Raw genomic sequence first — 23,502 nt, 5'->3', positions numbered from 1 at the left:
GTGCTTTATGTCACCATTGCTGGCTCATCATTTTTCTTCTGAAAGAGTCAGCAGAATCCCAGGGAATAGCATATCAATCATGTTTGGAGTGGAATCACCAGAAACCAGAACTGGTTTGGATTCTGAAAGCTGTATCAAAACTTAGGCAAACTTTGCTGGTATGAAGAACAGACATGACTTTTAAAAGAAGATTCACAACAGGATTTAACAGAGTTCTGAGTAACTAAGCAGTTGTCAGGTTCAGCTAAGGACATCCAATTAACTTCAGCATATCAATAACTTGAAATGGGAGAAGGAATTATAGAAGGTGGCCTTAATGCATTATTTATTGTTTGCATTGATTCAATAACTATTTGTGACTGCCTACTGATCCCATCCATGAGTATCACAACAGCAGCAATTAACGGAACTGTTCTCTAATCAGCTGCATCCTGGCTCCCTTAGCCAAGAAGGAAAAACAGAGTCTACAAACAGTTCAGAAGTTCATTCTACACCTAATGAAAAAAGCAAACAAAAAAAAAATTGTGATATTGTCAAAAGATACTTTAAAAATAGATTCCTTTGGTCTATCCTTAAAAAAAACCTAAAACACAGAAATTAGGCAGATAGACCAGGAAACCTTTCACTAGTCAAAGGGCAAAAACACTGATTCCATTCTAATGAAATATCTTAAGTAGTCATACATAGATACAAAGAAATATTCCAGCCAGTTTCTTATTCCTCTTTCATCTGTTAGTCAGAAGACTAATACTTCTGATGCAATTCTTGTTGCTCTTTCAAAGGACTTCAACAGCAGGAATCGAGTGTTTAAAAATATCTTTGTTTCAAGACCGATGTAAAATCCAGACAGGCAACAAATGAAAATGCATCAAAAAATCACCATGAAAATAAATACAGAAATCTTGATTAGAGCTGATTAAAGGGGTTTTTTTATCACTTGAATGGGAGCACTAGCTTCACATTGCACAGCTTGTTTGATAAATCCATCAAAGTACTCCAAGAACAAAAAGCTATCAGTATCCTCAGCACTAAAAAATGGCCTGCTCATGTCATGTTTGCCCACAAATTACTCATTGCTTTACTACAATTAATCTCTGTTATTTTTGTCACAATGGAGCTTGTCTCCTCTTCTATGCCTCAAATGAAAGATAATGCTAAGGTTCCATCATCACCTAAATCCTCAGTGACCCACCTAACACAAAGTCCTGCCTCTGTGCCACCCTGGGACTCTGGATCCTTCCACCCGACCTCATGTTTACTCCAGCGGTTGTTTACTGATCAAACTAGAAACTTAAACTTCGTAAAATGAGTCTCCAGACTGATCCAATTCACAACTTAAGAAATGCACATAGAAGTGCAGATGTTGTCAGGTGAGAGAAAGCTCACCTTTCTAATACTATTCCTTTCTACTGCAACAGAGCCTTAGATAAACTCAGATCAGTTTGGAAATTGCCACTTTCTCCAACCAAAGAAAAGGACTTCAGGGATTCCAGAGTTATACAGATAATTGCAAAACAGAAGCTGAAATGCTTCCTTTGAAATTATTATTGGGAATGGATATGACACATTCTAAATATCCAGAAATACAGATCTTCCATCTACAAACAAATACCAGTAAGTAATACAGTTTAAGTACATGTACAAGCACAGAATGAAACAGAATGATAGTCTTCTCTTCTATGTTTAAATTGGTTTAAAAATTCTTCCAAGTATTAGCACTTGTAAGTCAACATTCTAAAAGTCTGCCAAGCTTGAATAAAGCTGATTACATTTTTGTTCTGGCAACAAGACTCTATCTGGACAAAAATACCTTTTCAAGTCTGTGACAACCTTGTCCAGTGCTGTGACATTTCACAACATTTGTCCAAAGAAAAAAATCATTAATGAACTACTGTGCTACGCAGCTTCAAAGCACATTGCTTTCTTTAAGAGAAAGGGAAGAAGCCCCTTAGATGGAACATTTGCAGGTTGGGCTGTGAAGAGCTGTTTAGAAAGCAATGTTTACCCTCAGCTGGAATAAATGTACTCTGGTTTCTGGAATTCCCCCTCTGAACTAGACTTATGTCATGCATGTAAAGTCCTTTTTTACAGAGTTGTGTTGACACAACCAACTGCTGAGTGAACTCTTGAGAGCAGAGTTTCATGCTGAGAGAGAATGGTTGATTGCTACAGTGCAAGCTCATGAAAAGAAAGAAAACGTGACAGCATGATAAAAGGGTTTTCATTGTTCGACCCCTCACCTATTCCTGAATTCCTGCTGTGACTTTCCATTTGCTCACTTGCATGCCTTAGCCCAGAGCCAATGGCTTGAACCCCCTGAAATACAGAATTTCAGGCTTCTCTATGTCACAAAAAGACACTTTCTAAATTGCATTGCTCTTTTTATACTGAGGTATGCATCAACTTAAAGAGCATTTCAGCTCCTACCCAAGATAATAATTTTTTCAAACTTAAATGCCATTCTATTAAAAAAAAAAAAGCTGGATTTTTCTTACTGATTATGTTTGATACTCTCTTGTCTTAGCATGCTGCAAACAAATGACAGCAGCATTTCAGAAGAGGGATGTTTTGCACGGAAAATCTGACTCTGCCATTCTCTGATACTACCCCTTCTATAAAACACACTATTACTCTTAATGGAACATGCCCAAAGATTCCTGCTAGCCCAACCAAAGTCAGAGAAGTCCACATCCTGGAACATTATGGCTTTACATAAACCATAAAGAGACTTTTCTTATCCTTCTCTTCACATTCATCCAAGGCCTTTTCTTCAGTAATGTGAAAGGTGATTTAAAGTTTAGGGAAAACATCCCTTCTTCCTTCCCTTCTCTCACTTGGAAAAACAAAACAACACAGATTCCCCTGCAACAACAAAGAAACAAATTCTAAACAGTACTGGATGGTTCTGTGTATTTGTAAAACATATAAATCACCAATTCAAATCTTATGCTAATGTTACAGTGAATGCAGCTTGATCATAATGAATGGAGCTGTGCCAATGCAGCTTTTAAAACAGAACTGGGTGACTGCTTCAACTACTGATACATAAGCGTAAGGAAACATCTATTGAAGAAATAGAACTCAGATGTACTTGAAATCAGGTTTTCCTTTCCTCAAAAAGCTCCCAGGAAAAAAGGCAGAGAAAACATTATCTAATAGCAACCCTTGAATCAGGAGAATTGTCACTGAGAGTTTAAAGCTATTTTCTACCTTTCCCTGTTTCTCACAATGACCTTACCAGCAGACCTCTTGCCTTGTTCCTCCTCCTCAAGCACAGCAACTAGAAATTCCTTAGGCAAGATACACCTATTTTCATCTACCATCTGTACAGACACATCACTAGCCATAATACCCTCAAAAAGTTTTGTTATCTGTAGTTCACTTTAGGAATCCAAACAAGACGTTACATCCATGCTCCCTCTGCCATTATTACAGTTTTGTCTTCTCTTGAATGCTCAGAAATGGAACTCAGTCTAGTAATGTTGACTGCAGTTGAAACAAAGCTGTGTGGAATGAGCGATAGATCAGAGGGTTGTGCTGCCATGTAGAGGGACCTTGACAGGCTACAGATATAGGCCAGGAGGAGACTCATGAAGTTCACTGGGAAGTGCAGAGCTCTGCACTTGAGGAACAACAATCCCATGCACAGGAGAGTGACTGGCTGAAAAGCAGCTCTGCAGAAAAAAGACATGGCAGTCCTGGAAGACAAATGAAATAGGAGTCAGCAATGTGGAAGGGATTGGAGTGTCTGACAAACGAGGAGAGGATAAGAGCTGGGACTATGCAGCCTAGAAAAGAGAAGACTCAGGAGAGTCTTATCAATGTGAATAAACACTTGATGGGAGGGAGTCAAGATGCAGGAGCTTGGCTCTTGACAGCGGTGTTCAGTGACAGGTCTATAGGCAATGAGTAAAAGCTGAAGTATAGGACATTTGTTTTCAGTGATGGAAAAAAATTTCCCCAAGAGGTCAATTCTTGGAGGGATTCAACACCCAACTGGATGAAACCTTAAGCAACTGACTCTAGCTGAAAACTGCATCTCAAAAGAAACTTTTTTTTTTAATATACTTTTCTAGGTATGGAATTTTCATTCTAGTTGACACTTCTACTGCATTTAACACTTTTAAAGGAAAAAGGGTTTGATCATGCAGTTTGACGACCAAGCCTGAACAATACATACCCTGCTTAAGGAATGTGTGGAAATCATGGGGCAGGTGTTTAATCTTTAAATACAGATTTTATTCAGGATGAGCTGAGAAACTTCTTTTTGTGGGTAGAACTTACGCGCTAATAAAAAAGGAAGTTATGGCAGTAATTAATAACCATGGATAGCAAAACTCATATAGAAATATAACAAACTGAGAAAATATAAACTGACTTCACCCAGAGAAAGAATAGCTTACAGAAATATGGCATGACCTGCATCTACATTTAGTCTCATCTACTTGTGTAATGCCTTCCCCTTCCTCTACTTCTGAAGGAAATACTGTCAAAATTGCTCTTTCTTGGACTTCTGGAAATGGATATACAACTAAAATGGTAAATTACAACCTGTACTGTCTGCTCCTTTCCATCCTGGTAAAGAACTCATCTGCTCCAGAATGCTGTGAGCTCTCGACCACTCATTAACTAGAGAAAAAGTATGACAAGCATTTCTAATTATTATTTACCAAATGAAAAAAAAGGAAAGAAGGTTAAAAAAACTAAACTCACAAATGGGAGGTATAATTTGAAATTCCTTCAGTTCTTTGCATAACCATCCTAAAAGCATTAATGACTGCAGTTATGACATTATATAAATTCATGAAGAATATATATTTATTAACACAAATACTCAAGCACTCTTACTCTTTCCCAATTAGAATGTCAGGTGAGCATTTTGGCTGAAAGAAAATGAATTGTGAGCTGAAGATGAGCAGTTATGTCTCACCTGACTTACTCATGTGAAGAGCCTCTCTTAGACATTGTGGGGTGCATGCTTTAAATTAGAAACCACACCACTGATTTCTCAAATTTCCTTTAAATAAAAAGGAAGATGAAAAGGTTAATTAAGTTCCCCCATGCAATTCTATTAAGAATATCCACGATTAGTGTAGCATGAGGAAGATATTTAACTCAAGGAAAAAAAAAGAAAAAAAGACACAGCTAGTCAATCAGAATGACTGAGCAGCTGGGAATGCTTTAAGGTAAAGAAGACTGAGAATATTACAGCAAAAAGGATAAACACACTTTATGTCCAGAAGTAGGATACAGAAAGCCTCATAACCTAATGTACAAGTATGAGTTGGGAACACAAAATACTTCTTTTGTGTCATCATCAAAATCTTGTACTTAGTAATCCAAAGAGGCATTTGACAATATGAGTCACAGACCCATAACTTGATCTACTGGCCTACCAGAGTCTTGTTATTTGGATTTCTAGCTTGACCAATTGTCCCAAAATAAAATCAAGCATCTTAAAACGTGTTAAGAAGTGCACTCTCCTCAGAGTCACTAGGGAGGCTTTTCCAGGAGGCGTATCTCGCTTTCTGCTCTCACAGGTATTCTGTGCTAATTCTCCCAGAGCAGAAGCTGATCATAGCGTTGTCTGCAAAGTTAAATACGCCCTAAACTAAAAATAATCATCTACAGAGATTTGCTAACGATACATTTGCACGATCCAAATGCTACCAACTTTTGAATTCTATCTTAATAAGAAGAGAATGTGTTGATTTTCACCATCTAAAAATAATAAAAACTGACAGCTCTAACTATATCAAATATTTTCCCCATAAACATTTCTTGTTTAATTCCCCTCCAAACTGTTTAATAGCTTCCAGATACAGATGTACTTCACTGAATTGAAACTAAAATACTTCTTTTGTCACCAGAGAGCAGAGGCAACTGAAAGAAAGTATCAACAGCCTGCAAATAAAAGTTTTTCATATTTGATTTCAGATTTTATTAACTGCTTCCATTTAGCCCAGCCAAGACATGGCACTTCACTGAAAAGAGTGGAACTGACTCAAAAGATTAATTACAGTAAAATTATCCTAATCTGTCATAAGCTCTGATATAGGAGTAAGAGGAAGTAATTTGCTTCAGTAAAAAGCAATGATCACCAAAGCATGAAAATTAACACTTCACAGAGGTAGATACTAAACGAGAAATATTAGCTGCGTCAGCACATTGGAGACAATTACAAACTGCAGAGGAATTCTAAGGCTGAGAAATACTATAGTTTGTGATGATAAAGTCAATTTTTCCATTCAGCAAATGCTCACTTTGTGAATTTAGCACTGTATTTCTTTCCCTTCAAAGGTAAACTGCAGTACTGCTTTACAAAATTGATACCACTTTTGTTCCCTTCATGCCTTATTGCTTACTTTATCTCATGGAAACTTATTAACATGGAGAAGGGGAAAAAATAATCACAGAGTATTACTTTATTTTATTACTTGCTTTGAGCACACAGACAACACTTGACATATGCTCTTCAGAAATTTTATTAGTCAAAAAGAGGTTTTTTATCATTTTCAGTCAGTGGGCACTTATGAGCAGATGAGAGACTTTTTTTTTTTTAAACAAAGAGAAATAAATAACAAAGAGAATTGCAACTACACAGTGAAGATACTCTGGCTTCACATTCTTGCATTACAAAATAAATTCAACCTAAAGATTTTATAACCACTAGCATTCATACTGAAAGGTACTAATGCATCATTATGATCTAGCAGGTTGCTCCCTGTGTTTTACAGCCTTTCACACTACATTAACCTTTTGTACCTCAAGTATTTATGACCTCATAAGTAAGTATTTATCAAACTGAAAGCTCATATGCAGCACTGTATTTTAGCTATTATTGTTTAGGAACATTTATAAGTTCTTTTTTGCCTGAATTTAAAATCACTGGTATACAGCCCATACTTTAAACAAAAACATTAATGCAAAGTGAAGCTATTTCCCACTATCCATTAAAATGGCTAGACACAAAATTACCAGATGCTTCAAATATAGTCTTATGCCAATAGGAAGAACACCTCCACATGCAAATTTTATTCTAAAATGAAATATGATTATTTTTATTTTTTTTTAGAAGCAGCAAATATATTTGACATGCTTTCTGCAATATCCAACAGTGCATCATAGCCAAGCAATATATGGAAGTACTGCTGGTAGAAGAGTCACTGCAATTACTCAAGTCATAGATCCTCCAGCTACATTTAGTGCTTTGTATTTAACAAAAAGAAACACAGCAGCACAAAACGCAACAAATCAGGCAGTATGTACGCTGTGTTAAATGTCCCCATGCACAGCCACAACTGAGAAAAAACCCTGCAGTTGATTAATGTATTGTACACATACTGCACAAATACAGTCTTGCTTGCAAATATTTTCCCTGGCAAATCAGTATGAAATGTGAGGTATTGAAACCTACCACGAGCAAGGCAAGACTGTAAGCGTACAAACACTCGCCTAAAATTTATGGCTAACAAAACCCAGTGCAGAAGCTGAGCACATCAAGGAAAGAAACAATGCCTGTCTAAACCTGTCCTTGCTTTGATGTCAGGGGTGTGTGGCAGGGTAAGACATTACCCTCCTATCCACTGGCACCTGAGCAATGGCAAACAGGGGGAGAGGGGTGGGGTGGAGGAGAGGGTATCTGCTGTTCTGTTGCCTGCATACCTATGCAGGAACAACAGTTGAAAGAACAATAATTCAGTCTCAACCTCTGAGGGATTTCTGCTTGCTGATAATCATACTGAGATATAGATTACTACTGGCCTTGCCTGCTGCATCTACTGCACAACCCTCACTCCCCACCCCAAAACATAAATAATTTTGTCACAGATGGAATAGATTAAGGAGTTGCTGATGTACTTTGCTATCTATGCCCTTCCAACAAGCTGCTGCCAGCTGATCCCCCTTCCTGGTCATGCTCTTTGTCCATACTGTGATCTCCTGCCACTTTCCTTGCAGTTTTCTCATGGCTTTCAGCGTAGCTTTTAACCTCAACAACTCAGTAAGTGAAAGGCTAGTTTCCAGTCTCCCTCTCTCTTCACAGCCACCAAGTTCCCATGTTTGTAAAGCTAAGTAACACAGCAGAATGCCATCACATTGAGCATGCTACAGGGGGGTTTAAGCCCTTGTCACCTCACTTTGGCCATGATCCTGGCAGCAGTCATGTTCCTCATATCATTTCACACCCTGTCTTAGATTCCTGAATCTCATTCCTCTGTGGAAGAGAAATGGAAACTACACCAAAGCAAAGGAGCAGATGCATTTTGTTATTCTATGTGGTAGCATCCCACCACATATCCCAAGGAGAGAGGGGCAGGGGGCTGAAGACACATTTAGTTACTTCATATGGTCTGCATGGTATATCTGAGTGTTAAACCAAGTTGCAGAGTTTTACCTCTTCTAAAAAAACCCAACTACATTTCCTAAATAACAGAATATCTTACCAACTTATTTTCTTATTCCTACACTGCAGTGTTCAAACAACCCAAGCTTAGCCTGCAATCTACGCAGTGCTCAGTGCTCCAAAAGCACACCTCAGTTCAAAGTGAAATTCAGCAAGAGCATTCTCTTGTTACGGGAAAAAGTCTATCTCTCAGCCTAGACACGTGAGCTCAGGACAGCCAGCTTCTCCAATCTATTTTCCCCCAGACTTGCCTCCAGCAGGTTATTTAAACTACTTGTAACTTAGTTCCTCCTCTGCCAAAGTAGAAAAACAGTAATTGTAATTCAGCAAAATCTCCCAAATGGTCACAATGTTTTCTGGTGTTCTTGGAAAGGGATCACCCTCTAAACTCAACAAGAAAGAAAGAATCACGTTGTATTCAGGCAGTAGCATAACATTCAGAAATAGCTCAGTCATACAGTCCACTTCCAAATCTAAACAACTCTTGAATATGAAGAAATATCTCTATCAATGAAAGTCACAAGCCTCTATGCTCTCTATCTCAAATTGCTTTGTGCGACCCACAAGAGTGGTAGGAAATGTAATTCCACTTCCCTCATCCAAGCAATCATCACCTGGTAAAATGTCAGAAAGTTTATATTGAAAACAGAGAAGAGCAACCTTTCATTCATGAGCAGACTAGAGCAGCCCTGGAACACACCAATAGTCTGCCTCGTGCCCTGACAGGCTGCTAGAAATATAAACCCCTTAGTCCCTCAGCTGCACCACAGCAGACAACACATTCTGGTCCTAAGGCAGTAACACAGCATGTGATACATCCTCCTCAGTCACTGTGACATCTCTATGAGGGAAAAAAACCTACAGTAAGATTTCCTAACATTGGTTACATCTCTGTGACAAGGTAATTCATCAGCACCAACAAGCTTGTACAGTGCAACACTGAACCCCCATGTTATGCTCCTGCAGCATTAACATCAGCCTCAGATATTTTGTGTTTCCCACTCTCCCTTTACAGAAGAGTGGACAGTGAATTTATGGCTACAAAGAGAAGAGGGAAGTAAACAAAGAAAAAAGAACAAAAAAATCCCTCTGGTTAATTCCTCATAGCACTCAAAACACTTTATCTTGGTGATGTAATTGGCCTAAGCATGCACCAAGATATTATTTTCACCAATCTTATCAAAAAGTCTCCTTTTATTTGAATAAAGACAAAGTACCATTCTCCAGGGAAGAAAATATATAGATAGACAAAAACACAAAACTTGAATACTTAGCAATATGAACTCTCCTTCTTCCCACTGAAGAAAAAAAAGAGTTAAAAGCATAGGGCACAGTAAGTTCAATCAAAATAAAGACAGCAGCCATCAAAATAATAAAAAGAAAATATGTTAGCTAGATGGTTCTAAACTTACCAGGTCTAAATGATCAGTAACTGATAGATGTCAACTAAGCAGGTCAAAGCAATAATTCTATTGATTAGAAAGCTACTCAAATTTGGGCCAATACATTATGAGTACTTAGGTTAAAGAAATTGGAGATATTGAGACTACATTCAGTTTATTACCTGAAAAGATTGTCTATAGAGATATTAAACAGCTGATGATAGTAAAAGGAAATTTTTTACAGTGGATGTTATACAGTGGATGGCCAGGGCATACATGACTAGATGCCACATGTCAGAAATGTGACATACAAAATTACTTCTTTTCACTACAGACAAGATTTGCACACATGTAGTTAGGATTATTAACATTCCCTATACCATCTAGCACACAGTGCTAGATGTATGCTGCATTTCTAAGCATGTAACAGGCTATTCAGGCTTTGAAAAACCCTATATTAATATCCCAAGTCCTCAAACTGCATCTGTATAAAAGTTCCAGGCAGGAAAATGAGATGCATTAGGCTAAGGCAGACACATGGGAGCCTGGGATAAAGTAAATTTGGCAGCCAGCAAGTATGCATTTGTGAAAAAAGCAACCAACCAACCAAATAACAACAAGACACCACCAAGGAAACCAAACCAAAAAACAACCACTCACCAACAAAAAAGCCCTACCTCAAAACAAATAAATAAACAAAACCAAACCACAATAAAAAACACTCTACCCATACCTATTTTGAAAAAAAGATAAAATAATAAAAAGAGAAAAGCTTTGGCTCTTTCCATTAAATAGCACAGAAGAGAATCAGTGGTTCAGACGTTGGTACCTTTGAACATATTTTTTCTATAAAAACCATGAGAATCCTTGGAAAGTTGCTGCACATGCTAAAAGAGAAGTAACATGGGAAATGGCTGCAAGTTTCTTTGGAGAGAGAATAGAGAGATAAAAAGAATGGGTCTGCAACACTTTCAACTCAGTGGGGGAAAAAAGGAAAGAGGGAACCTAGCTCAAAAACGAGAGGACAGCAGTTCTAAAATTGGAAATGCTTGCTGGAGACAGGAAGAAGCCAACAGCAACTTTTAATGCTAGTGTGAAAGTGCTTTTATTGCATGCATGAGCCACTTTACAAGTTCACACACTGCCATTCTGTATGTGCACTTCAGCACAGCACTTCAGCAGTTTTACAATGAGTGACACCTGCAGTGTTCTAAAGCTTTACCAGGACAAGTGTATGATAAAGTTTACGTGCCAAGCAAGACTTTAAATAGCACTAATCATTGCCAGTATTTGAGATCTTTGTGCATATCAGCAGGTATTGACAGTACAGCACAAGGTTGATGTCTCAATTGATGTATACAGCTCAAAATGTCACCCATCAGCTTAGCTTATAAGAGAAGTATTCAAACACAACCAGCCAGCAGTTCTACATCAACTCAGGACCCCACTACACAGGTATCTGTTTCGGAAACCGATACCTATCTGATTATTATGAACACCAGCACACAACCTTTTCAGTTAAGGGCTTGCAAGACTTATCTCTGAGGTCCAAACCACATTTCATTGCAGAAGTACTGTGTACCATGGTGCAAATTAACTGGCCTATGGTATCAGCCTCTCATGCCTGTCAATGTTTTTGCAGTAGAAATGATTCAACGTCTACCTTACAAACATGTTCGCTCCTACAGTTGCTAAGCTTTTGATTTGGTAAATCAAAAAGAAAATTCTGATTGATTAAAGTTCCCCCAGGGAGGTGGTTGAATCCCCACCCCTGGAGATGTTTACAAGACACACAGATGTGGTGCTGAGGGACATGGTTTAGCATCAGACTTGGTAGAATGTGAGAATGGTTGGACATGGTCTTCTTCAAGGAATTTAAGCAAGCTTCCTAAAATCCCCCACTAATTGTAATGTATTTTTTAAGCTCATCACTTTAAGGGATTACGACAAAAGTTTTTTCAGTTTCTTAAACTCTACCTTTTTATCGCATTTTTATTTCTCTTTTATATCCTTTACTTTTTAATGTTGTCCACTATTTCCCCCCCCCCCCCCCCCCAAACACACTGGCAACACTAGAATATATTCTGCATTGAAAAAGATTTAAAAAGGAACATGGATATATAAACCACAAATCTCTTCCTGCTCCAGAAAGAATGAAGAGTTTATGTAACAGAACAAGGAAATAGAAATTTTCAGAGGTGAAACTCAGCATCCCTTTCTTTACATTTGCTGTCCTTTACATCTGCTGTCCTTGAAAATGATGCAGTAAATGATGGGGAGGGAATATGCCCACAAGAAATCACATTTCTCAGTGCAACCAAATTATTCCTAATACTAATACTCCTAAAACCAAAAGAATAAGGCATCTGAGCAAAATGGCAACAGAATGGCTACATTTGCAAGCAAATGCACAAGTTAAAAGCAAACTGCTCTGGCCTAAACTCTTAACTTTTCCTCCATGTAAGTGAAAAGTTAGAGAATTTATTTTTATTATAATTTCATGTTATGATTAATACTTTGAAATATTTTAAGTAAACTGACATTTTTTGCTGTTTTTGGCAGTAAATCTCCTTTCTTAATCTCTTATGTAAGGGCAGCAATAAACCAGCATTTTTTGTAGTATGAAGATATTAAAAAATGTATCCCATCATTATGAGATGCAAAATCAGGTGTCCTAGCATTGTTATAACTTGAAATTAGCCACTTTACATAGTTTCCATTGTTTTGTGGATATCTCTTATCTTTCACATTATATAACCCACAAGACCTTTTAACAACTGAAGCTAACCTTATAGCAGCTTCACCTGCAAACACTAGTTAGCCCAGCCAGACTTAGCCTTCTGCAGAGCTGGGTGCTCATGCCTGCAGCATGTTGCAGTGTTGGTATACATATTGTTTTCAAATCAAATATTTAGATACTCTTGTGGAACAGCTGGAGCTTGTGGGAATCCTTATTAAATTAAATAGCTGACATCTTTTGATGCACTTTTTATAACAGCAACAAAACCCCACAGACACAGAAAAAGGTTGATGATTGTTATGATTCTTTCTTGTCTTTTGATTGAATCAGAAGGCATTCTGTTGCCTTTTTTCTTTTATAAATCAGAGAATAAAAGAAAAGCATTTCAATTAAAATCCAAAGCAAAGAAGCACATTGAGATACCCTCTGTTCTTACTTTTCAGGGCATAAGGAAAGCAGGAGGCACTCCAGACATATTACAGAATGCGCAGTCAATCGATGGATAAGGATTGAGACGTCCTCCATGGTAAACAACCTTGTATTCCTCTGTTCCATCAACAAGGAGTTTCATGTTCTCTGGAGGCATTATTAGACCTCACAGCAGAGGCTGATGAGAAGCTGCCAACCGGGCGGTCTTGCACACAAGCATTTTTACAAAACCAATTGATGTGGCTGGGAAGGACCTCAGCGGCACTTACACATTCTCCTGTCACTGGGAGATGGGTTTTAAACGGGCAGCTCTGAATTTGTACACTGGGGTAAGACTGACTGCAGTTCAGAGGCTGTTCCCAGAGATGCAACTGTTTCAGGGGGTGAGATTTAAAGATACCTCTGCTGGAAAACCAAATGCAGAAAGCCCTTTAAGCAAGAGTAGTAAATGGCCCAGGGGGTTTCTCTTAGAAAGATTTTGAGAGACTTTTCTAAATCAAAAAAGGAGATAGATGATTTTTAAGGTCCCTTCCAACCCAAATCATTCTATGATATGCTGATACTGCCACACAACTGCATGGGAAACCACCTGTAAAAGCATTTAGAATCGGCATGAGGCAGCAATCCAGATACAGAAATACCAGAAAATTTGTGTTTGTTCTTCACATCAACCATATATTCCTTTCTGAAATTACATATTGTCTCCATGCTACATTTAAATCAGTAGTAGCTGGTTTTGTAGCATTTTGATATAGTCATTCCACTGTTAATGTATATTTTAATAAATTAATTAGCAAATGTGTACACAGTAGCTAGACACTTTAAAGTAAGATGCAACTGTAAAGTATAAACTGTCTTAACTGGGAACAAAACCTATGACAGAAAGTAAATTTAGTTTTAAGAATGTCTTAATTTTTAAAATAAAAATACTGATCTTTGCATGTATGCTAATATATGTTATAAATATCTCTTAAAGCATTTTTGTTTTAATAGAAACCAGAAATGTGTAACAATAAGAATAATAAGAAACTCTTTAAACAGTGTTGTTCTTATTGAAAGCAGAAAATTATATATTAAGAAATTCAGATTTGCTAAAGCAGTTACCTTAGGTCCCATTAATAGTTTGAAACTTCAGTTACTTGCAGAAGTTACCTGCAGTTTACAGTTCAAAGGTATGAATGCTTTCATAACCAAAGTCCATCTCCTATAGCCTAGTGGCCTCCCAGCTGCATTCTTATCTTGATAGAAGAAAATCCCCACACTATTCTGATCTTCCTCAAATTGCAGCACACATCTTGATGTGAAGATTACTGCTTCCATGTCACACTTGCATGAAGAAATTGCCATACGTACGCAGGATTAATTCAAGAGAGAACAAAATCAGGTTGCTCTGTTACTTATCTTTTCTCTAGGATTTCTACCTATTTCTACAATCAATTAAAAAATCATTAGCCATTTAATATCTAGACCTGTGTAATTGAAATGAATCCCCCAAATGTTTCTGCATACCACATAAAGCCCAAATGGAGGAAGACATGCTCAAATTCCTTCTGTGGTCAACTTTGGAAAGAAGATGTTCTAACCTTTTCCTCAATGCATATCTAGTTAGTAAGAAAATTGTCCTCTGTCTACTCCTGCCTGTGATGTGCACTTCACCCTGTCACATCACTGGTAGAGTATAAAGTAGCTTCAAACTTACAGATGGATTCACATGCTTGAAGGTTAAGGTTAAGCCACAACAGACTGATGTGCCTTGCTACTGTCTTTCTGCTACTGATGGGCAGCAAAATTAAACGTTTGAATCATGACACTCCTTCAGACTGACCCTCGGTAGGAGAAAAAGTAGGGAGAAGTGGTAAGTAATGAGTATTGTTCTAATTCTGTGGGTAGGTAGGTGGGTGTGTGGGAAAGCTGAAGAGAGTATGTGGCAGAGGAATGGAAACTTGAGGGTACAAACAGGATGTGAAAAAACAAATAATGAAAAAAAATTCAGAGTTGGGGGACAATAAGACACTAAGCCATCCTTAGCTGAGACCCCAGTGTAGTCATAAAGGAAGGTAAGTTTAGCTCTTGTGTAACCCTGGGCAAAGATATCACAGAAATTCATCCTTAGGATCAAATGAAGAAGAGCAGAGAAAGCCTGCCCAAATGATCCTCATACTACGAACTACCTGTGCTACCTGACCATTCTGACCACTCTAATAGAGAGCCACTTTCTTGTAAGCAAGGATCTAAGGATGTTGCTGGCTAACCAAGAAGCCACAGAAATATTCTCCTTGTGCCATTGCCTCCTCCAGGCGACATCCAAGTTTATATTGCAATTACAAAGAGTTAGTGCAGAGAGGAATCGACAACTTCTGATAAAGTTGCAAACCATTAACTATCATTTGCATGCCAATTACAAGAGAATGGAAAACACCATTAGTCTTACCTAACCTAGAACAGCCACTTATGTATTTAGTGAAAATGAGAGCTAATTTTCACCCAAAAAATCCCCCTTGCAAGGATCGATTTTAATTACCATTTTACAATGTGAAGCAAAGATGCAGAAGGTCAAATACAAAGTAAGTTGTAATTAGCTATTTCATCATACCAAGAACTCCTTGGAAATTTATGCTTAGTTTATTCAGCAAAATGTGTAGCAAATGCTTTTTTTCTCTCAATGAATCAGAACCTGAAGTGCAGCTGACACATTTGGATGCCACAGCTACTTAAACTGCAAAGACAGAAGAGAAAGTCAATAATGTAACATGTCAACGAACTTGTATGGTGAAGAGCTCAAGAGACACTACTAAGTACAAGAAAACTCAAAAATCCAATATTGTTAACTCCTTCAGGGACAAGAAGGAAGAAAATCTTAAATTGTTCAAATTATTTAATTAAACTTAGCAGTTCAGAAATTAATTGGCAGTGCTTTCTGAAGAAACTTTTCAAGCTGGAGTAATATGACTAAATCTCTGGTTGGTGATTGAAAAGACCTCTGAAATGGTTTGTGCTTTGTATCTGCCTTAGAGCAGAATTACCTGCTCAAGTGATCTAAAAGTTGTTAGTCTGCCCTGCACTGGACATTCAGAGGGGTACTCAACAGTCCTTGGCTAATTTATTTGAGCAAACATGACCAGAGATGACAGAGCATAATTGCTCTCAGTCTTTGGGTACATTTGGTTTTGTTTTGTTTTTTTTTTTTTGTTTTGGGGAAGAAGCTTCAGTTTTATTATGACAGGAAGTTAAAATTGCAATATCCAAACAAGAACAACAAAAATTTAAAAACCATAACAAGGATTTTTGTAAGTTGCAGTATCACACCTGCAAATCTTTCGTGTTATGAGAACCAAAAGGAACAAAATTGAGGTGATACCTAAATCACAAGGGTCAGTTACTGAGGTCTCAGAACACCACAAGCCCTGCTGATAGGTGTGCAGGGACAGTTAGCTGGTAGTGCAAAGGCTGCTCTCCTTACACTGGATATTCTGTCACAGAATGGCAAGTAACATCCAGGAGAAAAGCCCAAGTAAGTTCAGCAATACAGGGAAGAAAAAAAAAAAAAAAGTAGTATACTAAGTATACCAAGAGGCAGTTTATAAACAGCATCATAGAAAACAGTGGGCTTAAGGTTCTGTGTATCCTTGAGCAGAATCTATTTAGAGCATGCATTGACACACACAGCTGCTAAAGTGAGCAATATGTTCCTGCCTCTCCTCAGCATAAGCAAAGCAACACACAAGGGGCATAGTTACAAAGTTCACACGCAGGGCTCTCAGCAAGGAAGCCTCTTAGAAGGAATAATGCCCATGAACACAAGTCATTACCGTGCCTCACCAAACCATCACAGCACTATGTTATCTATTTGGGATGTCAGTTTTGATCTCTTCACTATAAAGTAGGAGCTAGACCAGGTTGCTTGCTTCTGCAGCTCTAAAGCACTCAGGGTCTTGAAATAAGCTCTTTTGAAATATTTTCTTCAAGCAGCAGTTGGGACCAAATATAATAGGTAGTATAAATGAAATAGCATACCATGCTGATACAATAGCCTACACCAGCAGGGTATGACTTAGATGAACAAACACTGCTGTACCAATTGCCAGAGTATTATCAAGTATCTAGCATACTGGTGGCAAAGATCTATAGTCAAAAATATGGAATTGAAATGGAACAAAAACTGGGTCAGTGATGGCAGTTTGAAACAAAAAGTATCCGTGGGGGAAATCTGACTTGCAAGAGAGCCTCTTCCTGGTGAAAAGTTCCCAGCTCCTCTGCAGGGAGACCACAATCCTGACTGGCACCATGTAGAGAAACCATTGACATGGTTATCTGCACTGGCGTTCTGCTCTGCATGCTTTCCAGACAGAACTACACACACAAGCAAGCTAGTCACTTTTGAGGCAATTCCAGATCCTGCATTCCAGGTACAGTACCAAAACCTACTAGGAAGATCAAAATATACAGAGACAAATATAAGACTAGCTTAGCTCAGCAGCACTGAGAATGACTATTCATAAACTCAGAATGCTGGACTTCATAGAATGGCTTAAGTTGGAAGGGACCTTAGAGGTCATTTACTCCAACCTCCCTGTCATGGACAGGGACACCTCTCAACTACACTTGGTTGCTCAAAGCCTCATCCAGTCTGGCCTTCAGCACCTCCAGGGATGGGCCATCCACAACCACTCTGGGCAATTTATTCCAGAGTCTCACCATCCTCATGCTGAATCTCTTCTTCCTAAGATCCAGTCTAAATGTACTCTCTTCCAGCTTAAAACCATTGCCCCTAGCCCTGTCACTAGACACCCTTATGAGAAATCCCTCTCCAGCTTTCCCGTATGCTCCTTTCAGGTATTGGACTTAATAGGAAATTTACCATTGAACAACAATGTGCTCCTGTGGCCAAGAGAGCCAATGGGATCTTGAGATGTATCAGGAAGGGTGTGTCCAGCAGGTTGAGGGAAGTTCTTCTACCTCTCTACTCTGCCCTGGTGAGACCACACCTGGAGTACTGTGTCCAGTTTTGGGCTCCCCAGTTCAAGAGAGACAGAGACCTGCTGGAGAGAATCTCACAGAGAGCCATGAGGATGATTAGGGGACTTGAGCACCTCCCCTATGAAGAGAGACTGAGAGCCCTGGGGCTATTTAGTCTCAAGAAGACTGAGAGGGGATCTGATCAATGTGTATAAATATCTGAGGGGTGGGTGTCACATGGAAGGGGCCAGGCTCTTTTCAGTGGTTCACAGTGATAAGACAAGGCACAATGGGTTCAAACTAGAACAGAGAAGATTTCACCTCAAACATGAGGAGAAACTTCTTTACAGTGAGGCTGACAGAGTCCTGGAACAGGCTGCCCAGGGGGGTTATGGAGTCTCCTTCTCTGGAGGCTTTTCAACCCCACCTGGATGCATTCCTGTGTGGACAACCCTAAGTGATCCTGCTCTGGCAGGGGGGTTGGACCTGATGATCTCTTGAGGTCCCTTCCAACCTCTGATATACTGTGATACTGTGATACCTCAAGTCTTGCAAGCACAACCACTGTTACATGATGAACCAGCAGGTTACAGTGAACTTTCTTCTAAACTTTTCTGCTTCAATGACACACTGTTGTAACAGCTGATAGGCACCTCTATACCAAGCAGGATGCAGCCCATTGCTTAATGTAGAACAGAACCTCTTGAAACAGGTAATGTATCATACCCACACTTCCAAGAGGTACAAAGGCCAGGAATAAAATAATAGGAGAGAAGCATTAGGGAGAAAAAGGGGTAAAAAAAAAAAAAAAAAAAAAAAAAGGTTGGGGGGGAATAAAAAAAAAAAAAAATCACTCATACCAGTAGCTTACATGAAGAACAGAGGAAGAAAAAGAGCTAAGAAAAAACACAAATATGCTGCAGAGAAGTGTTGTAACAGTCTACCAACCTGCAGGCACAGACAATGCAATAAACCACTTGAAGTTCTTGATACTATCAGTTTTCTTGCCCAAATTAAGAAGCAAAATGGAGAAATCAGTATCAAAATAAAATAAATCATTAGAAAAAAAAAAAGGCAGCAAAGGTTGTGCATCTTTTTCTTCCCCAAAACAACCAAGTTCAACAATGCGAATAATGTCTCAGCCCAGAGTATCACTCAGCCTTCTCAAACCCTTAGATGAAGAGATGGTCTCTGCACAGGCCTAAAGAATGCACAGACCTGGGCATAGTTAACACCAAGAAAAGGAACCATCTACCTTATAAACAATTAAAGCAAAGAATAGACAAAATTTCAAGGTAAAGCAGGGCAACTGCAAGTTGCAGTATCTAATATACCCAGTATCTAATATACCCATTATTTTCACACAGGAGACCATCCAGTTCAATGGATGCTACAGGAGGAATTTTGCTAGCAACCAAGCTGCAATTTAGTCGTAACAGCGAAGTTACACGAAAAATATCTCATCATCTTCAGTGCTCACAGAGAGCCCACACCTCCACATGTCTTACAGGACTTGAGCAGCATGCAGCCCCTAAAGCCATGCTGGGTATTGATTCAGAACCACCTTAGCCAGAAATCACTGCTCCACATAGACCGTGTGCTCCTTGGAGGACTCCTAGCCATGCACACAACTTATCAAGGCTCTCCAGCCAGTGAAATCTGGTGGAGTCACAGTCCAAGGCAGAAAGACTGCACAATGATCTTGAGTTTTCTCTAATGCAGAAGCAGAACTACATTTAGAGCAGAGTACTTGATATATACACACATATCCATAAAACACAGAGCATTACTACAAACTCAGTTTTCACCACACCATGATACTTACTTCCATTATCAGTATAACACACTTAGAACAGGAAAGCCTAGAGAAACAACATTCACTTTACTGCTACTTGCTTTCTTGCACATGTCCAGTTAACGCCCTTTTTATTTACGTATTCATGTCCCATGGACATCATCAGAAGTTGTGCATAAAAATTATAGATGCAAACTGAACAAGTGGTACTCCTGGAAATATTTATGTCCAATAAATAGGCTGTATCTATAGCTATGTACAGGTAAACAGGGAGTTCCTATTGCATGAAATAATCAAATGTCTTACCTAAAGAAGCTTTAAAACATGCAACTATTTAACATAGCATTCAAAAATCACACTGCAAAATCCGATGTTACTTTACCAGAACTTTGTAACACACTTATCATTGATCCATCCTTCTTGAAAGAGGCAATTTACTATTTTTGTTAATGACTAAAAGCATGTTTGATGCTATGCAGCTCCGAGTCTACCAGCACTTAAATAACTGAGTGCAGGATGAGTATTGATTATGCATATACTCAGATGGACTACTTCCTTGATTAAAGTTAAATAAACATATTGATCCAAAAAGATGAAAACCATACTATTCAGAGAAGACTCAAAGTAACTTCTGACAGTATTTTATTGCCTACAGATGATTTTATACTTCAACTAAATCATCCTGTCTTTAAGCATTTACTTCCCTTTCATTCTGTACATTTTCTCCTTTCTCATAGCATCAAAATTCGAAGTTAGCATTCCCTAGATGTACAATTTAATAATCTCTTATGTCCAATGCTTACCGAAACAAAATGCACTACTTTATCCAAATAATAGATTTCAAAAAGTTCACTGGGAAATACACATTTTGGAAGCACAAGAGCATTTCTAATCCCACATCTTCACTGCTAAATGAATGTCCGTTAAATTGTATTTGATTTAGTTAAGCATAACATGCAGAAAAAAAAACAACTTAACAATATCAGAACATTCTGCTCTCCCTAATTGCAACTTCCAAAGTGCTTGTTAGTTAATTCAAGCAAAAAACAAGCAAGAAGATGTCCTTTTCTTTCACTAAAAAGAACTTTGGAATTAAATGAAAAGAGAAGCATATACCCAAGCCAGTAACAAGTCCACAGAAAGTCAGTGCTACAAATGACAACAGCCACTTGGAGCATTATATGCAGACATGTGTGCTCCCTGGAGTAAGTCAAGGTATGGAAGAGTTTCTGCAATAGTTTGTCATAAAAAAGGAGATCCAAAAGGAAGAAAAAAAAGGATCCCTTCCTATAAAGCTCTCAACAAAATGCTTTAATCAAAGAAAAGCAAACATTTGCTTCTGATCGGAGCCTTCTGCTTTCATTGCATTTGGAAAATGCTACAGTCTGTAAGGCTGTATTCAGTAACATGCCATACCAACTCAAAGTCAGTTTCAAGCAGTCCTTTTGGCCTGCTAATACTTTACACCATTTTGAAAGGCTCTGAATTACCAAAGAAAACACAGGAAACCTCTACTGCAGCCTATAGGAAATCATAAGGAAATCAAGTCCACAGACTTTCTACATTAATAGCACTCTACCATGCACAAAACTACAAACCTGTAATAAGATGGATGATTGCAATTTTGTTCACTTTGCAGCAAATGGGGACACTGACAGTGGTTACTGCTGGGCCAGGATCACACTCTGTGTTGCAAGTAAAGGATTCAAGAGAAGTTAAATGGAATGTTGTAATTTTAATTATTTATATCTTTATTTGGGTTTAAGTCACATTAGACGAAAAGAAACTGGGACACAGTTCTTCAGCATGGATTAAGTCCTGCACGGATGAGGGTAAGTCACTTCTAGTAGTAGCTCTACAAATTTGGTAACTGCTCTGAAGTTTACTAGCTTCACATATATCAAAATGGTAAGATCCTTTTGCAGTGGTATATCCAGCTTGATATGTACATAAACATGTAACTGAATTAAGAAAATACCAAAATTGGTCTTGCCTCCATGTTTGTTTTACCTACATTAATCACAACAGTGTTCTTTTTGTGAACAAATGATCAAGGGAATATTCTTTTAAATGCAGGTAACACAGCGTACTGACAGGAAACTATGTAAAACTATTGAAACCCACAGAACAATTGTCCCACCATGTCCCCACATCAATTCCATTTCAAATTCTTTAAGACTGGAAACCAACTATTCAGAAAGCTAGCAGGAAATGGAAAGAATTTTTTTTTTCCCCTCCCACAATAAAGACCACTTGTAGTTACAATGTTGACACAGTGCTACTGAAGCTGTATTTCATAATAAAAACTTGTATTATTATACCTATAGAGAGACACACAGCCCCTCATAACATTGCAAAGCCCGTGTCAAATCTCCCTGGGACCCATTTGCATATACCTATTTATAATGTCTCTACAGTGTGCTAAGTGCAATTCCAATGAGACACAACAAACGAGATTTTAGATCTAGGTTCCCATAATTAAATTGTGCACACAATATTGGACTGCAAATTTGTAAAACTAGTAGGTGAGTTAATATGTTAAATATCAAGGCTACTTTGAACAATGTAGAGCCATAGAGATACACTTCTTGTAAACTTGTATTTTCAAGGTATTGATCTCCAGGAGGAACAGTATCCACAGCTTTCAATATAACATTGCAATTTAGAGAGAGAAAAAAACAAAACAAACCATCAAAAACAATCTTTACAAAACAAAACAAAAACTTTCTCAAAAACACCCTGAAGTCATAAGTAAGGAAATCTAATTCTTAGCAAACAGCATGGGAGCTACTTCAAACAGTTATATACCTTCATCTGCAAGAAAAGAAACAAGGTGGCAGGAAAAGGATCCATAATAAAAAGAGCAAATAACTACACTACACACCCCAAATGCAAAAGGTTACCAGAATGGAAGTGTGAGCCTTCAGACCATGGAAATTCACTCCAAGTAGAACCAGAAGGGAAAAAGGGTACGACAGGCAAAATGTAAGTTGGACATTGGGAAGGCAAAAAGGAAGAGCGAGAAGCAGATAGCAAAGGATTCAAAGCCAAGTAACAATAAAGCCTATTAGTATATCAGAAGCAGAAACTTTGAAGGGAATCATTGGATTTGCAAGAGTTGGGATTGAACAGAGTGCTTCAAGAAGATAAGTGCATTGCAGACAATCCAACTTACTTCTTTTCATCAGCTTTTGCCATGGAAAGTGTTGGAAAAACACAAACCTGACTTTTCTGATAGAGACTAACACTTCTTCAAACCGAAAAATCAAAAAGGGGCAAGGAACCACACTAAATGAAAAGGAAGCAGAAAATGCTGAGGGGGCTGAGCTGCTGTCACACTGGCATTGACAGGTGTTGCCCATTGAGTTCAGCACTGACAGTCCTTTACTTCAGAACTGAACAGCAAAAAGACCAACGGATTGAAAAGACCAAAAGGCTGAGCTGGGCAGCACAGTGGACTGCTCAGTGTACAGCAGTGGACAAAAGAGAAAGAAAAAGAGTGAACTATAACAAGAAGAGTAGGGAAGAATATACTGTTAGTCTATACCCAGTCTCCTACAGAGTATCTCTTCGGCTTAGGGCCCTTGCAGAAAGCCACTGCCAATGGACTATGACACAAGTTTGACAAGAACCAAAAACTATTATGAAAGAAAATTTTAAAAGCTGGAAAGGAGGAGAAAGAGAACTCTGTGAAGAGATGAATTAAGAAGGCACACTGTAGAGCTGCAGAGAATACTATGAAATATTAAGCAAATAGGATACTCTTAAACTTTCTTCCACTACTAGTGCAAAGGGT

General features: G+C 38.3%; 1 protein-coding gene across 10 annotated transcripts in view; it reads right to left on the bottom strand.

Annotated features, from left to right (window-relative positions):
* RBFOX1 (RNA binding fox-1 homolog 1) overlaps positions 1-23,502 on the bottom strand; it is a 1,190,001-nt gene that overhangs the window by 108,106 nt on the left and 1,058,393 nt on the right. The window contains exon 2 of one of the 10 annotated variants that reach the window (XM_054391103.1): positions 7,588-7,593. The exons of the other annotated variants lie outside the window; for them this stretch is intronic. Coding sequence (XP_054247078.1) covers positions 7,588-7,593 — 6 coding nt within the window. The remainder of the gene's footprint in view (positions 1-7,587; positions 7,594-23,502) is intronic. 10 annotated transcript variants of the gene reach the window in all.

The sequence above is a fragment of the Indicator indicator genome, chromosome 22, assembly GCF_027791375.1.
Source record: "Indicator indicator isolate 239-I01 chromosome 22, UM_Iind_1.1, whole genome shotgun sequence".
NCBI classification, from domain to species: Eukaryota; Metazoa; Chordata; class Aves; order Piciformes; family Indicatoridae; genus Indicator; species Indicator indicator.
Note: the sequence above shows the minus strand (reverse complement) of the source record. Positions and strands in the feature narration are given on the sequence as shown.